General features: G+C 40.2%; 1 protein-coding gene across 8 annotated transcripts in view; it reads right to left on the bottom strand.

Moving 5' to 3' along the window:
• Window positions 1–17,455, bottom strand: part of LOC113023564 (VPS10 domain-containing receptor SorCS3-like) — a 247,646-nt gene that overhangs the window by 17,323 nt on the left and 212,868 nt on the right. For all 8 annotated transcript variants that reach the window (XM_026169671.1, XM_026169675.1, XM_026169674.1 and 5 more), the window contains 4 exons: window positions 12,356–12,542; window positions 5,942–6,075; window positions 1,844–1,967; window positions 1,246–1,358 (listed from right to left, as the gene is read on the bottom strand). In XM_026169671.1, coding sequence (XP_026025456.1) covers window positions 1,246–1,358; window positions 1,844–1,967; window positions 5,942–6,075; window positions 12,356–12,542 — 558 coding nt within the window. The remainder of the gene's footprint in view (window positions 1–1,245; window positions 1,359–1,843; window positions 1,968–5,941; window positions 6,076–12,355; window positions 12,543–17,455) is intronic.

Here is a 17,455-nt window from a genome sequence, read left to right as displayed (position 1 = left end):
AAGACAGGAATGTGTATCTGTGTGTGGGACTGTAGCCTCGGGTTTGTAGTTTTAACTGGTGACTATTTGACATTGCATCTCAGGGACAGACATCATAGTAATACATAAAAATAAAAACAAGGTTGAAGTTTAGGCTCACAGGGTCACTTTATTCGACTGTTTTAGATTGCTGAGAAAAAAGGGAGGAACAATTAATCCAACTGAGTAGCAAGAAAAAGGTAAAATTGAAATATGAACTTTTCAAAGATTCTAAAAAGCTGAGAGCCTAAACTTCAGACATCCACACCGTTTCTCACATGCTGAAATGGTTTAATCATGAGTGAATTAACACCAGCATCAACAGAGCTCTATTTAACTTTGGTAATTAGTGAAGTGCACAAGCTTTCAATAGCTTGAGAAGACATCAATAACTTCAGTGATTTATTTAAGAGGGAGTCAAGTTGGAATAAATAACACAAGTCTGTCCGCAGGATCGTTAATATCAGTTCAGCCTTAACTGCTCTAGTGGAGTCTTGTTATTGCTAATAAACAACATGATGAAGAAAAGCTAAAATCACTTTTAAGGCAAATTACTTGAAGCGAAGCGGCACGAAATTCACAGCGAACGCTAAAACAATCAGCTCGCAAACACAGGTCTGACTCTGGGGTTATCCGGGTTACACACGAGCTCCCCTTGAACCACTTTAAACGTTCCTCCAAAGGCTCCCACCTGCAGCTCCAAATGCTCGATACGCTGTTAAGATGGCTAAGAGCACAGCAAAAAAATGCAGCACTCTATTCATGAGCTGTGGATGGGGAGATGAGTAGCACTTAGCAGTGATGGGTGAGCTTCCCACACACACTCGCACACCTCCTACGATCAAGTGCGCACACACAAACACACATTAGCCACAGTGACAGGTATCGTCACTCCTTGGTCTCCTAGGCTTGAAGTTCATTTTCTGACTTTAAAATTAAGAAATCGGCGCTCGTGAAGGCGTCTCGGGAGAGAAGGAAAGCAGAGTCGTCTTCACACCTGTCTGATGATGAATCACGGGGTGGCCGAGGGCGTTCTCTCGCTGCACCAGTGAGCCCAGAGTATTGGACCGCAAAGGGGTATATGAAATAATTGAGAAATAGCAGGATGAGACGGAAAGTAGGAGTAAAGAAAAAACGATGGAATGGAAAGAATCTCAAGATGGAGAAATGGAAGGATGGAAGGGAAGGAAGAGAGAAGGAAGCAGAGAGAAAATGAAAATCACTCACTTGGAGCAGAGCCTTCTTAATTACTCTCCCCACATCCTGTCTCCACTCGGGTATGTCAGGGTTGAACTCGTCCAGATTAGGGGAGAAAGATAAAAGTAGAGATTTGAAGAATTCTGTCGAGGAGAGTCAGGGGAGAATCAGCCATTAATTCACTCCCATCTGAAGGCATTATTCTCAGTGAGCTGTGCCAACTGTCATTTTGCTCAAGTCGAGTTTCAGGTAGTTAACACTTGATGAAAAGAAGAGGCTTTCTCATATCCCCCGCACTTCCCTTTGGCTAAATGTACCAGATGCACTTCTAGATAATTAGAAAATGTCACAGCTTTACGCCAACCCATTCTCTGGTAATAAATCATTGCATTTTACAGATACTTGCTGCTGGATCACTTCATTTTAAATGAAGACATATTCTTTAGAGGTTCCAGCAGTAATGTGATATATTTTAGTCAAGTAGGAGCTGTTTTACATCTTATACAGGGTAAAAATAAAAGAAAACAGTAAAATTGGAGGACTTAAATAAAAAGTATTTAACTGCTTCCCATTAAACTGCAGTTATGTGTTGTTACCAGCTCCGGGAACACAGTTAACAAATACTGACCTTTGACTGCTATAGTCTTAGTGTCCTGCAAGATGGTGTTGCTGGCAGCCACCTGAACAGTTATGGTGTGCATTCCCTCACTCTGAAAGGTGTGCGAGATGCTTCCATCCAAAGTTATCACCGGCTGCAAGCACAGTTTTTAAGTTACAGGTAAACATAATAATGTCCCAATTTCTTTCCAAGTTCAACGTGTAACATTGGTGAAACTGCACACCTTGGCACCAAAATCCCTCATGAGGAGGAACATGAAGTAGTATGTTATAAAAACTGTAACAGGTACTCATTTATAAGTATACACAGTGAGAGTTTAGGCCCTACCAAACAAAAGATGACTGAAATTATAGTGATAGTTTCGGTAGTAGCTTAAAAGTGTTGTTTCTGCTTTAAAAAACAAAACAAAAAAGCAGATCCAAACAGAATCAGTGAAATACATATACTCTAACAATTCCAGCAATTGTTACCATGGCCACATCACAACAGATGTGGAAGAGGAATCTGGTCTTTAAGTCTAACGTCATCAGCCGCTTCCGGGTCCAAACTCCGCTTCAGGTCCCAAAGTCAAATGAACACTGCAGCATCACTGAGAGTTAAAAACTGTCTAAATTCTTTAATAAAATGATCAGTGTGGCTGCTTTACCAGGTGTAACTATAAAGTTTAACATGCAGGCATCAATGAAAACAGGATTTATTAAGTTTAATGGAGTTTGAAGTTAGCAGGGGTTGAATAAATGAGTTTAACATTTAAACCTATTTTCTGCACATTCCAGCACATAAAATAAAATAATTTTTTGTGTTTACACTCACTCTTTCAAATAGATGCAAGTAAAACACAGCAGAACATAAATAAAGTCAAAGACTCAGCGGTCCTGTTGCTCTATTTTCACCTGTAAAGCAGGACTGCAGTAGGCGGAGGTTTACCCTGGTGCAGGTGTGCAGCGGTCAGTGGAAGGATACGGCAGTTTCTCTGTGAGTTTCCCATCACGTCGTAGCTACTCGGTGCTTGCTCGGAAGTTTAGGGGTTTTTTTCGCTGTAAAAAGAAGTTTTCTTCCCACGCACGATGGACGCTAATGTTTTTGTCACTTTTTATGGAATCAAACTCAAAGTAAGGTCAGTACTTCCACGCTTTAAACGCTGCACGCTCATACTCTCTCCCGCACTCGATATGTGATCCATTGTTGATCTGCACACAGCTGTTGTCACTAACGGCGCACTCGCTTGAGTTAGCTCGCTAGTTTCCACCTAAACATGATATACCATGTCCTGACTGATGGATTCTTGAACAATGAAAACGTACAGCTCTGCTAGCACTTCCAACATAAAAGGAGACCGACAACTAAACAGCAGTGGTGTTTGTAGGGTTACTGAAGTTGGGCTAGCTGGTATATAATGATGTGCTACGTGATTGCTAGCTATACAGCTATGTTAGCATAACATAAACACAGTGAAGCTGAAGGATGAACGCTAACTTTTTTCCACTCGATAAAAGTTAACGTGAGGGTTCCTGATGGTTAGAGACAAATGCAATTGCAGGATGCTGTAAACGAACCAAACTTCAGTCAGGAGAACAACTGAGATAACCCATCCACAATACGAGGTTAGTCATTAATATACTGCTGCAAGTGCTGGGCTGTTACATCGTAAGGTTTTAAAAACTGAGCTTTACAATGAAGAGTGGTAGTAAAACTAATAATAAACAGAAATACCTAAAGTTGTGTCGTGGTATAAAACTGGGGATAGACACCACTTCACAAATTACAGGCCTGTTTCTTTACTTCCACAATTCTCCAAAATCCTAGAAAACCTGTTTAATAAACGATTAGACAAATTCTTAGATAAACATAAATTACTCTCTGACAGTCAATATGGATTCCGATCAAAAAGATCAACATCACTGGCATTAATCGAATCAATTGAAGATATTATAAATGCTACAGATCAGAAACAATATGCAGCTGGACTATTTTTGGATCTTAAAAAAGCATTCGACACAATCAATCATGACATATTAATTAATAAACTGGAACGATATGGGATCAGGGGGGTTGTACTGCACTGGGTGAAAAACTATTTAAGTGACAGGAAACAATTTGTGAAGCTGAGTGTCCATTCCTCATCATGCTTGGACATTACTTGTGGTGTTCCACAGGGCTCTGTACTGGGTCCAAAATGTATTATTTATATAAATGATGTTTACAAGGCATCTGATGTATTAAAAATTAGTATTATTTGCAGACAACACAAATATTTTTTGTTCTAGTGGGAATCTAAAGGAGCTGCTGGATACAATTACTTCAGAAATGTGCAAAATTGAAAAATAGTTTAACAGGAACAAACTATCGCTAAATCTAAGTAAAACTAAAATAGTCTTATTTAGGAATTCCCTTAGAAATGCAAGTGCGAATTCATATAGATGGTGTGGAAATTGAAAGAGTACTTGAATATAAGTTTCTTGGTCTGATTATAGGAAAAAAATATTACTGGAAGTCACATATAAATCATATAGATAACAAAATTGGAAGAAGTGTTTCAATCTTGAGTAAAGTCAAACACATTCTCTATTGTTCCCTGATTGCACCGTATTTGAATTACTGTGCAGAGGTTTGGGGCAATACTTACAAACGTCTGCTATCATCAATCTTTATATTACAAACAAGGGCCATAAGGATAATCCATGAAACTGGTTACAGAGATCATACAAATCCACTATTCTTAAAATCAAAAATTCTAAAATTCACAGATCTGGTTCATTTTCTCACTGCATAAATTATGTATAAAGCAATAAATAACCTGCTTCCTGACAATATTCTAAAACTGTTTTCTAAAAGAGAACGGGGATACAATTTGAGGGGGGAATTAAATTTAAAACATCCTCGTATCCGTACAACATTAAAAGGTTTTCGCATCTCTGTGTGTGGAGTGAAGCTGTGGAACAGACTAAGTAAAGATATGAAGCAAAGTCCAAGCATGGCGCAGTTTAAACAGCAGTTTAAGGAGACGAGGGACGAGGGAGAGATTTGACAGGGTGTCCTTGTCCAATATTTTCATGTGTGTGTGGGTGCACGTGTATTTTGGGTGTATATATCTGTAGGTTGTGTATCCTTTGAGGTGTAACTGGGGTTTTTGAAAATGAGTATATGTGTGTATGTGTATATATGGATAGATAGAAAGATAGATATACATATAATTATTATTATTTTTAAATACATGTAACATATAATGTAATTGTAAGGAGGATTTCTGTATTCTGTTGATTACTAGATAGTGGAAAAGGGGGTGGGATTAAATAAGCTTATGCTTCTTCCTGCTCCTTTTTGAACATGAAAGTTATTTGTGGTTGCTCATTTTCCTTTTGTTTTGCTTTGTTTGTTTGTCTGGTTTTAATTCTATGTTGTTATACTTTTTCAACATGTTCAAAATAAAGATTCAATCAACCAAACTCAGAGAGGCCGACAGTGATCACTGACTGTTTTTAGGTTCTTGTTCAGATTAAATAGAACAAGATACAAAACATTAAAACCTGTTAGAAACACAACAGCCTCAATAAACACAGAGTAGTTTGGACCCGGAAGCAGGGTTCATCATCATCACCTAACAACCGGACAAACGTGTGAGTCTTGGTTCTGATTCATTATCATAGTAATTTCTATAATACAAGCATCAAACCTGAGGTCCTACACAAGTTTATTAGCTCTGTATTAAGTCTGTCAATCTGCCCTGTCCAATCAAAAATGACACTAATTGGCTTTTTAATACATAATGAGTGTAAAAATGTGATGCCGAGAGATCCTGACCAAGCATCACTATGTGATTAAGACACGAGACGACCTTTCAGCTAATGTTAACCTGAGCGAGCTCTAAGCACACGAGACATGTTCTATCACTTTTGAGGACTTGGCTCTGGATCTCTCTTTTGTTGCTTTGTTCTTCTTAAACATTAAAAACACTTCTCAAGCACAGATAAGAGCATTTATATTAAGCAGTCTACTAACAGCAGCACTTACTATACAGCTTAAAAAAATAACAACTAAAATCTAAATCGCAAGCCACAGAAATTTCAATGAAAATGTCTTTAATGAGTCTTTCTTTGCAGACGTTACCTCAGTATTGTTTCCTAACCACCAGAAGTAAGTGACTGTGCGTGAGTGGCTGGGTAAGACCACCGCTGTGATGTTCACTTCCTTGTTTCTTATGACCACAAAGGGAGCAAGAAGCTGGACATGCTCCACTGGACCTAAGAAAGAAACAGGACAGACGGGTTGATATCGTACACGGATTCAGTTAATGAGGCAGACTTCAGATCGTGCTTCTCACTCAAATACAAAAAAGGCAGTTGGCGGTACATGGGGTGCGAAGCTTGTTCAGTGCACTCGGGTTTCCTCCCACAGTTCAAAGATCTGCACCTGAGGTGAATACATCTGTCTCTGTTTCTCTACATGTCTGGTGCAGTTTGGGTAAAGACACACTCCCATCCCAGCCCCCCAAACTCTGGACAGAATAAGTGGGTTAAGAAAAATGGATAAATGCAAACACTGTGAAAAGAAATATCATATAAACTCATAGTGAGGAACTCTCAAGGTGCAGCCGAGTGTCCGTTACTACGACGTGATGGATGAAAATCCTCTAAAATGTAACACCTTTACTTCTGTAACCATGTTGATGCAACTCAATCCAACATTACTGAGAAAGTTTATCTTTATGAGGACAGTTAAACAGTCGGGGACTTTTTATGTCACTCGAAACAAGATAATTGTCACATCTATCAGTGTGAGTAATAGAAGCCCCCCCTGCAGTTTATTGCCTAATTCTATACTGCAATCACTGCGATGCATGTCAGACAGACCTTCCCAATTAGGCTGTGCGAGTCTGCTGGCAGGTGTAATGAGACTGCCTAATAGGTGAGACATATATGGCGGCCTGTTATAACCATGCACACACTGCGATGGCAGAAGATGAAACACTGTATGTTCGTGTGATCTTGTTCTCATTCATATTCATATTTATTTCTTCATCCGAGTTGTGACGGTACATTTCTTAATAATGACTATTCTAAGTTGGGCGCATGTTTGTTTTAAATTATTCCAGCCTTGTATTTTGGAGAGAAAATAATCAGCAAATGGAAGAGTTTTCTTTCTGCCTGCTGTGCTGTGTTTTTAAACAGTTGACAGAAGTAATTGCTTTCTCTGTGGCAAAACAAGGGTTTTAAATAGAGTTTGCATTTCTGCACATTATGGTTTGATAAACTGATAAGTTGAATTAAACAGTTCTATTTTTTTTGTTCTTTATTATCTCCACACCACAAAATCCACTTTATGCACTTCTTTATAATCATCTAACAGAAAATTCAGTTTTATTTATATGGAACAACAACAGACATCTCGAGGCACTTTATATTATAAGCTAAGGAGCATCACAGACAGAACTCTAATGATCCAAAGATGCCCAGTTGGATAACACTCATTTATATTTATGTACACTATAAATTATTATAGTGAAGGTCCACCTGGGTCTATTCCAGAAAGCAGGTTAAACTAACTTTGAGACTGATATTCATGTGAACTATGACATCAACACAGTAAACATTTATACTAACGATTTAACGAAGGCTTGACTCGCCGCAGTCGTCCTCTCAATGAGAGCGACTCAGTAAAGATCACCGTCTTAGCGCTGCGATAGGAAGAAGCGCCCCGGTGACAAAATGATTGCTGAGGTTTCTCTGCAAAATGCCTCATCTTTTCCAGCTGTTCCATTCATCTTCTCCTGTGTAATGTCCGTCCTCCTGCACTGGAAAGGCTGCCTGAGCGTTTGAACCCGGCTGAGCGTGCCAAATTACCAAGACTGGGAGGTACGTGACAAACTGGAACCCCACCAAAGTGGACCATGTGCTAGCACTTGTAATGTAAGTTTTGCTCTTTGCAATTGCCCGTAACGAATTTCCCAGAGGAATCCACCTGAGAGATTAATAAAGTTTTATCTAATCTCTAATCTACAAAGCATAAAGGCAAACTTTTGAAAACGTCAAAACCACACTTTGTGACTTTTCTTAATTAGCTTAAATCTTAAAAAGATCTGTGGAGTGATTTGGAGGAGGATATACCAAATTTAACCTGTAGCTGCACACACTGCCTGCTTCCATCAAGCTGCGTGACTATTAAGAGACGCAACTGACATGTTTACTTGGATAGTTTGGACTTTTCTTACTGCATTTTACATTTCTGACCAATTGTCACAGTGTGAAGCAGTCAGAGTTCAACAAAACTGCAGCTGAGCCAGAAAAGTGAATGTCTTTAAATACAAACCCCGCCTTTTATTCTTTAAGAAACAGGAGTGGACGTTTGCTGGTTTCTTTTAATAAGTTAACACTATTTATATATTTTCAGTGCTAGTACTCATTCATCTGACCTGAATTTTCCATGAAGGAATAAGCTCTACTCCCAATGTCTCATGTCATCAACTCTGAGATATTTATTCTGGTGTAACGTGACGGGAGCAAACTTCAGGTGACAGCTACTGTCTGTGAAAATGTAGATGAAACATATAGCAGGCAAACAGATAGTTTAGCTATTTTTTGCACATATGTAACATTATTGTTTGACAGAAAACAGAACCATTTCACTCTGATACTAGTGCTGACGAGCAAAAAACTCCCAAAAATGTTGACACCATCATGAATTTTTTGACATAATACCTTCTGGGTAATACTGCAAACCTCCCCACTAAGAACCTAATGGGACCTGACAGGGGTCTGGGATGGTTTACACTAATCGTAGAGATGAAGTTTGCTGCCATGGACAAATGTAATACACTGTTTTTATGGAAAAACTCCAACGAAAGGTTCGTGTAGTGCTCATTTCTCCGAGGCTTCTATTAGCGCTCATCCTGTTTAAGCAGAACTAATCTTTATCCCCAACTTCAGATGCTGCGTGTGTGTGTGTGTGTGTGTGTGTGTGTGTGTGTGTGTGTGTGTGTGTGTGTACTGTATCTTTGTATGAATGGGAGAAGGTGAGAGAATCGTTTGGTATTAAATATGCTCAGCTGAGAAATCGTTTGTAGTAGTTTTTGGCGTTTCTCCCTGAAAGCATCACCTACACTGTGAAATAAATCCAGCTGAAATTGTTCCTGTCAGAAATATATACATACAGCGCAGGCTGGCTGACTTTTAATTTAGGAGGTTAAATTAAAATTGACTGAAAACATGTAGTATTTAGAATGTTGGACTGTTTGTAAGTCATTAAAATGTAAAAAAAAATAATAAAGATATTGTTGGAAAAAAAAATTGACTGAAAAAAATCAGCAAAAATAACAGAGAGACAATTCAACACTTACAGAAAGCAGCTTGAATAATTTCCATGGAAAGTTAAAGTGATACACTGTTTTGTTGCTGTCTGAACAGAAGCTAGAAGGCATGACGATCCAGTAATTTGTTATTTGTGCTGCTGCGTAAAACCTGCTCCACTTTAAAAGTAATCCATTGTTGTGATGCCGTATCCTCAGATAACTGCCTATTAGCTGCAGTGGCCTTAAAAGCTCACTTCTCTGTTTGTTCCTCACAGTAAAACCTTGCATAAGCAAGTTTATTATGACCTTTTTCCCAAAACTTGTTTATCACAGCTGCTGTATTACAAACCCTGTATAGGTGAGCACAGTTCACTTGAAATGAGTTTAGCGTGGATCAACAGTGTGGTTGCCGTTCAGGTGAACGAATATACCACCTGGAGCTAAGTACCGTGAAATCCACATCTGAAAAAACATTTTACTGCTGATCAAAAAAATGCATTAAGTGACTTAATTTCATTTGATGTTTTTTTTATTGCTGATGTCCAAAAGGACTGCATCTGACCATCCATCTAAAGGCTTTCTCTCATTTATTTGAAGACAGGAAGCAGCGACTTTCTACAAAAATCCCTGCTATTGCCTGAAGGTCTCTCTTCCATCTCCAGTATAAATAGTGAGCAACACTACATCATTTATATGAACCAACAGTCATGTCCCAACATTACTGACTCTGACACAAACGTCTTCATGTCTTCAGAAAGTATTCTGGTCTTAAGTAGCAAAGCTAATGTTGGCTGGGTGGGTGATATCCAGGCGATCAACTCTTTTGTCTAAATAATTAAAAAAAGGAAAAACAAACAAATCACAGCAGATCCTCTTCCTCCATCACACCCTGTCCCAGCATCCTCCTCTGTCACACCAACCCTCTAAAGCCTCCTTCGCTACATCCCTGAATCTTCTCTGTGGTTTCCCTCTATTTCTCCTGCCCAAATTCAACATTTTTGTCCATCATATTCACAATCCCAGCTCTGCACATGTCCAAACCATCTCATCTCTCCATCTCAGTACCTCCAGCTCAGCCTCCCATGTTTTTCCCAGTGCTACCATCTCTAAACCATACTGACTGATGGCAGGTCATACTATCATCCTAAACCTTCCCTTTCATTCTTTTCTGATATCCTTCCTCTCACTCGTCTCCACCCACTCCACCCTGTCTGCACTCTCTTCTTCACCTCTCTCCTGTACGTTGCTTTCGACGGTCATCCATCTCCACTGTTGCAGTTGTCTCCCCATCATTCTCACGCATGTACATTCTCACATATCACATTGAGGTGACTGTTGTCCTTATTTGGCATTATATAAATAAAACTGAACCCTGGACAGGTCGCCAGTCTGTTGCAGGGCCAACACACAGGGACAGACAACCATTCGCACTCACATTCACACCTAGTGGCAATTTGGATTATCCAATTAACCTATCCCCACAAGCTGCATGTCTTTGGACTTGCAAATCAAATTGAATTATTCTGTCTTGCATCTACAGCCTTTAATTCCTCTTTACTCCAGAGCATACCTCCACCTCTCCAGGCTCCCTACTCTCACTACAGACCACAATGTCTTTGGCAAACATCAGAGTCCACAGAGACTCCTGCCTGACCTCATCTGTCAGCCTGTCCATCCCCACTGCAAACAAGCAGGGCTCAGAGCATCCCTGATGTAATCCCACCCCTACTTTGAACCCATCTGTCACTCACTGCACACCTCACCACCATCCCTCTGTTCTCATACATGTCCTGCAGCCCTTCACATACTCTGCGCTTTGCTCCTGACGTATTCATGCAGTACCACAGTTTCTCTCTTGGCACCCTGTCATACGCTTTCTCTTGATCTCCAAATACACAGTGAGGCTTTTCTGACGTCATCTACATTTGTTCATCAACACTCTCGAAACAAACATTGCATCTGCAGTGCTGTTTCTCAGCAGGAAGTTGGATTGCTGCTCACTAATCATCACCTCTCTTCTTAACCCTTTAATGTCCTTTGTATCATATTTGATACGAGTTTCTGAGATCTGTCTCTCTGATCAATACCTTCCATAATTTCAAAATGTTATTGACAAAACTCTTTGTTTGGTCTAAAACTAACATTGCTGTTAACAAAAAAGTTGCCAAAAATGCCCAATGTATCAAATGTGATACAACAAAGATATAATAAATACATAATGAAAATACATCTCAGAAAACATCTCAGTTCCAAAAAATCTAAATTTTCTGGCTATTATTTGATGGTTTGGATCTACAGGGTTGAGCTAGTATGACGGGCCCGTCGGGCTCTGTTTCACTCTTTTGTACCACCTTTAGAAGTCAGTCCAGCAACAGGCATTTGAAACACGAGCAAGACCGGGTACTTTTCTTTCAAAAGAGATGTTTAATGAAGGTTTAATTTAACATGGCGGGACTCGGTCAGAAACCTGTGTTGCTTCTGACTCCTCAACTACATAACCACATATTTACAGTGTGCCGGAAGCCCAAAATACCAAAAAGCACATTAGAATTTCTATATTCTTTTAACATAACAGTATTTGTGAATTTACATAAAATTATATTCTTAACAACAAAAATGTACATTTCTCTTTTTAACCCCTTTACCAGTGCCAATAAACTGACCCATCTTTAACAACTCTTTGCTACATCCTGGTGTAACCTTCTTTCAACCTTACTGTTCATGCTGGAGGGTGAAATCTGAACATTTTATCATCTTACCTAACACAACTTTAGTGGGTATGTGTGTGCATTGTACCAAATCAATAACAAAATATGAGCACGTCTGGGTCAGAATAAAACAGAGCTTTTAAAATGAGATTTTACAGACCGTTCAGTTTGTAAAGTCTCATTCTGTTCCTACATTATAAACATTCTCCTATCTTAACACACTGTATACAGACAGGAAACGCATCATTAACTGATGTTCATGGACGTAGTCATACACATCTGTGTTTATCAGTAATGCTTTGTGGCCTGAAAAGCAAACAAAGTATTAAAAGTCTACTAACACTCTGCTTCTGGGCACTAAGTTAACTGCTTTGAGTGCAAACTAAAAGTTGACTCAGATGACGGCATCGACAGTTTTGTCTCTTATGTCGATGAAACAGAGAGTGAACAGCAGCAGTCATCTTCTCAGAGAGGATTTCAGTTGAAAGCAACAGCACGCGTTGTGTTTGTGACAGTGTGGACACTTACATGTGACGTGCAGGTAGAGTGTCGTGGTGTCGTAACCGAGCGTGTTCTCTGCAAACGCCGTGACACGGAATATTCCGGCAGACTTGTAGACGTGCTTGATCCCTTCCTCGGTCCAGCTCAGATTGGAGTATGAAACTGCTGTGCCGTCACCAAAATCCAGCTGGATGTTGGTCCGCAGCGAGTCCCCCTGAAACACAGCACACCAGCGTTTCTTCAAGCTATAGACAAACACTTTTACTGAAATGAGTTTTGCAATGTGGCTGCTTTACAGGGAAGAGCTGCACTGAAGAGATGGAAAAACAGAAGCCACGACAATGTGAGTGATGCAGGCAGAGGTAACATTTCTAACACACGTGCCTCCTGTCAGGACCAAACCAGGGGATATTTCCCTTCCTAGGCAAACACATAAACTGCAACACTGTGGAGCCACTACAAGTTAGATACAACAGTGTGGCTTTAATCTGATTTTATCAAAACAAAGGCATCTTAAACCATACCTCAAACTTAAGGTGCATGAGCACACTGAGAGAAGCAGCATTTTGTTGACCAGACGCAAGAACGCAATTATGCAGCAGCATGGTGCAAAGTGCTAAAAGAGATTGTGAGACTAATAGCACAGAATGGTAACAAAGTATCAGCAGGTGAGGTTATTTGCGCTTTAACACTGACCAATCACATCCAATTCATGGCCGGGAAGCAGGCTGTGAGTGAGTCAGGAGAGTCTGCTTCCCTGAGGAGAGAAGGCTGGCATGGGTTGGATTCAACGAAAGCCAAATATAGCTCATTAATCTAAAGCACTTCAAGTATGCTTGTGAGGGCAAATTCAAAGTTCTAGGGGCTTACGTTTCAGTCTGTTCTGAAAGCACTTGTAAAGAACTTGTTTTTTGGTGAAGTCCTAGGTATAAAAGATGAAATGGAACAACTGACATTTTTATATTGTGCTGATTTAATGACCCCTCAAAGTTCTTTAAATTTTCATTTAAAGACAGTCCGTCTCTGTACACATTAAGTGCTTTAGCTCATACACATAGCCATCGATGTGAAGTAGATGATAATTAACCTACAATGCAAGTCTTTGAAGTTCGTGGAGGAAAGTCATGCAAACAAAAGGAACACACACAAACTTCATGCAGAAAGGCCCCACCCAGGGGACCAGGAGCCTTTCTGGTGAAGTACACAATGACCATGATGCCATTAGGATGAAGAAAAGGAGATGAGCTTCAATAATAATTATACATGAAATAAAAGTTTTAACAACCTACTAATAATCCAAATAAAAAACGGTGATTATGATTGACCGTGGACAATAGTCACATGATTGAATTTCACTATTTGCATAAATGAGGAGAGAAATGCTTGTTGCTGTGTGCTGCCATACGACACACCCAGTGGCTGAATGAATGGAAGTGCCCAGCATTTCTGGCAGCAAGATGTCAGCAGCAGATCCTGTAAAATCCCACAGATCAAGCTGACCAGCTGCACTCCTCAAGCCACCTCAGCGATGCTCCCACCAGGCTGTCTGGCACTGATGATCTGGCTGTTTGAAAAGTTGCTTCACATCTTTTCACCCAAACATGATGACTAAGAGAACTGATCCAATATCCACTAATCTGTAGACCTCGATATCTACTAACATGTCAATCAACAGTTTTGGTGCTGCCACAGCAAACGCCCGATCCCCTCTGAGCTTACGATTAGTCCTGGGCACGCTCAGGAAGAGCTGGTCTGCCCACCTGAGGGACCGCGAAGGTATGTATGGATGAAGAAGCTCAGAGAGGTACAGAGAGGCAGCATTGGACAAACATTTAAAAACAAATAAAAGCAGCTTAAAAAGGATCCTAAATTGCACGGGCAGCCAGTGAAGTGAATATAAAACTGGGTGATATGCTCGCATCTACGAGTGCCAGTTAAAAGACGTGCAGCGGCATTCTGAACTAGCTGCAGTCGAAAAGCAGAAGGTCGACTCACCCCATAATAATAATAATCCAGCCGTAATCCAGAAAGTGCTTAATTTTGGCCAGCTGCCTCAGATGAAAGAAACTAGACTGTACAACCGACCCGATCTGGCTTTCAAGCTTAAGTTCAGGATCCATTTTAAAACCCAGATTAACAATCTCTGGTTTACAAAATGATTTCAGGGTTTGCAAATCAACACACTGAACAGCAGTGGAGGCAGGTCTGAACACCATTACTTCAGTCTTAGAATCATTAAAACAAAGAAAGTTTAGCGCCAACCAGGACTTGACGTCCTCCAGACATGTTTGTAAAGATTTACAGACGACACATCTTTCTTTTTAAGAGGAACATAAATCTGGCAGTCATCTGCATAACAGTGAAAAGAGAGTCTGTGTCTCCTAAAAATTGAGCCCAAGGGAGGTAAATACAGTGAAAACAGGATGGGACCCAGAATGGAACCATGCGGTACTCCATGAGACAGCGGAGCACGGGAGGACTCACAGTTTCCTAAGTGAACTGAAAAGGTTTGATTTGTTAAGTAAGACCTGAACCATTTCAGAGCCACACCTGTTACACCGACACACTGCTCCAAATGCGAGATTAAAATTTCATCGTCTTCAGTGTCAAATGCAGCAGTTAAATCGAGTAAGATAAGAATGAGCCTTTCACCAGAATCACATGATAAAAATATATCATTAAAAATTCTTAAAAGTGCTGATTCAGTGCTATGCATTGCTTTAAAACCAGATTGGAAAATCTCCTGAATATTTTGCGCATTCAAGTACGGGATCAATTGGTTACTTGCTACTTTTTCCAAGACTTTAGATAAAAAGGGCAGCTTAGATATTGGTCTAAAGTTTTCAACAGTGTTTGTATCTAGCCCAGGTTTCAGGCCTCACAGCACGGGCTTCATCGTTCAACCAGGGTTCAAACTTAGTCTTAGGATGCCTGATTTTTAGAGAGGCAACAATAGCCAAGGTATGAAACCAAGAACTGAGTTCCTCTACGTTTTGGAGTGTGTCAGGAATAGAGAACTGAGTGTAGTAGGTGGAGAACTGTGCTGCAGTGAAAGAATTTAACAAACGAGATGGCTGAACAGGGACATGCCCCCTGAATCCATTTCTAGACAAAGAGATGTCAAACAGAACCGGCATCAGAGAAAACAGGGTCAGAGACTTTCAGATTAAAAGCAGGCAATGCGTGCACTAAAACTAGATCGAGAGTGTGGCCACACTGTTGTGTGGGTGCAGAACAGACATCGAACTAAATTAAAAGAATCAGTAAGATTCAAAAAGTCTTTAACCATGCGCTTTTCTAGACAGCACACGTGAATATTAAAATCCCTGACAATAAGAAAGGAGTCATATTTTATCGTGACTTCAGTCAGAAATGCAGCAAATTCCATTATAAAGTCCTTACTGTATTTTGGGGCCCTGTATATTATTTTGCACAGTACAGGGGGAGAACAGGCTATTTCAAATAGCAACAGCTCAAAACTGGAAAAATAAAATTTGAATGAAACCTGTTTACACCTGTAGCGATTTCTGAAGATGGTCGCAACTCCTCCACCTCGATCAGATGTGTGTTGGACATTAAAAGAGCAGCAGTCTGAAGGCAAAAGTTCTGGAATCACCAGCAGTTATCCACGTCTCAGTTAGGCAGAGGTTGACCTCAACAAAACACTGTTTCAGGTATGTTTGAGAGCTGTCAGCCTTTCTTTAGCTTCTTCTGCAACACCTGCCCGATGTTTAAACACCACCTTCTATTTCCAAACCTGAAACGGATTCATGAGCATTCAAACAAAACAAGTTCAGTCAGGAAATCCAGTGTGATTTGTGATCTTAGTTCACAAGAGATGGAAGATAATTTTCAACTAGTTTACGTGTTCTTAACTTAAACACTAACTATGCCTTTTTATACAGATATACTTTATATAACTTAAGTCGACAGCAAGATTACAAGGTTGCTCATCTTTGCATTGTTGGCACAAAACAGCTTTATAGTACATAAAAAGGACAGGACAGTCACTATATTGTGTCTGTTTCCTTCCAAGTATTACTTCTAATGACACAGTTTCACAAATGTTCTTTGAATCATTTCTCTCAGATTAAGCACTAGTGTTTACTCTCTTCATGTCACTGCTTCCTAAAGCTTTGTCTGACCAGTTAAGCAGAAAGACTAGTTTTACCAAACAATAATTGATGCTCTTTAATTTGCTCAAATTTAGCAAATAAAGAATTCATTTGCAGAGCAAACACATAAACATTCTGCTATTAAAGGTTGAAAAAAGCTCTTCGAAGCATCTTTGCAGGCGGATGATTTGTTGCAAGTTAACTCAAGAATGAAATGACTTCAAAGTTTTATTTATTAATATATTAATCATATTGAATTGTATAAAAGTGCTGTATATAAATTATTTTCATTGCTTTGTGGCACGTGCAGCAGAAGAGGAGAAAAATTAATTTTGTATGCACATGTGAGTTTGTGTTGTGATCCCGCCGTGTTTGCCTTTGCAGGATGTGCGATCCTTCCGCTGCCTGCACGGTTTCCTCTGAGAATCACATCTGGCACCGTCGGTGGATAAACACACAGCGCAAGTGTTGGTGGCTCCAGCTGCCACGGCGACCAAACCTGAACTCATCCTCTCAGGCCTGTGAAGTCAAACTCCCAGCCTCCCCTTGGCACACTGTAGCACAATACAACTGGGATCTTAATTTGTAACACTGCATTAGCATGCCAGCTCTGCCAAAACTCACATTAGAACCAAATAAATTCATTGTTCTCTTTCCTGCTCCTTTGCTCTTTCCATCCCTCTCTACCAGTCACTCCTTTGTGTGCTTGCGTGTGTTCAAACACAGGAGGTTTGGTGGGCTTTGGGGCATTTTTCATGTCACTCTGTCTGGAAAATGAAATCTGTGATAAGTGGCTGGAGAGAATAGAGAAAAGCTAAGAACAGGGTTTGACAGCACGGGTATTGTTTCCAAGTGTAATGAGCTGGCATGCAAACAAGACTCGAGCTCGGTGGTGCTGATGTCACTCAGCTCTTCTCGGCGTCTGCTGGCCATTCTGTTCACGCTCCTCGCTGTATCAGCCACAGCGGGATTCACTAATCTGCATGAGAGCGATGCTGACCCGTCTCTCTAA

This window comes from Astatotilapia calliptera, chromosome 6 (genome assembly GCF_900246225.1).
Source record: "Astatotilapia calliptera chromosome 6, fAstCal1.2, whole genome shotgun sequence".
NCBI classification, from domain to species: Eukaryota; Metazoa; Chordata; class Actinopteri; order Cichliformes; family Cichlidae; genus Astatotilapia; species Astatotilapia calliptera.
This window is presented reverse-complemented; position numbering and strand designations above follow the sequence as displayed.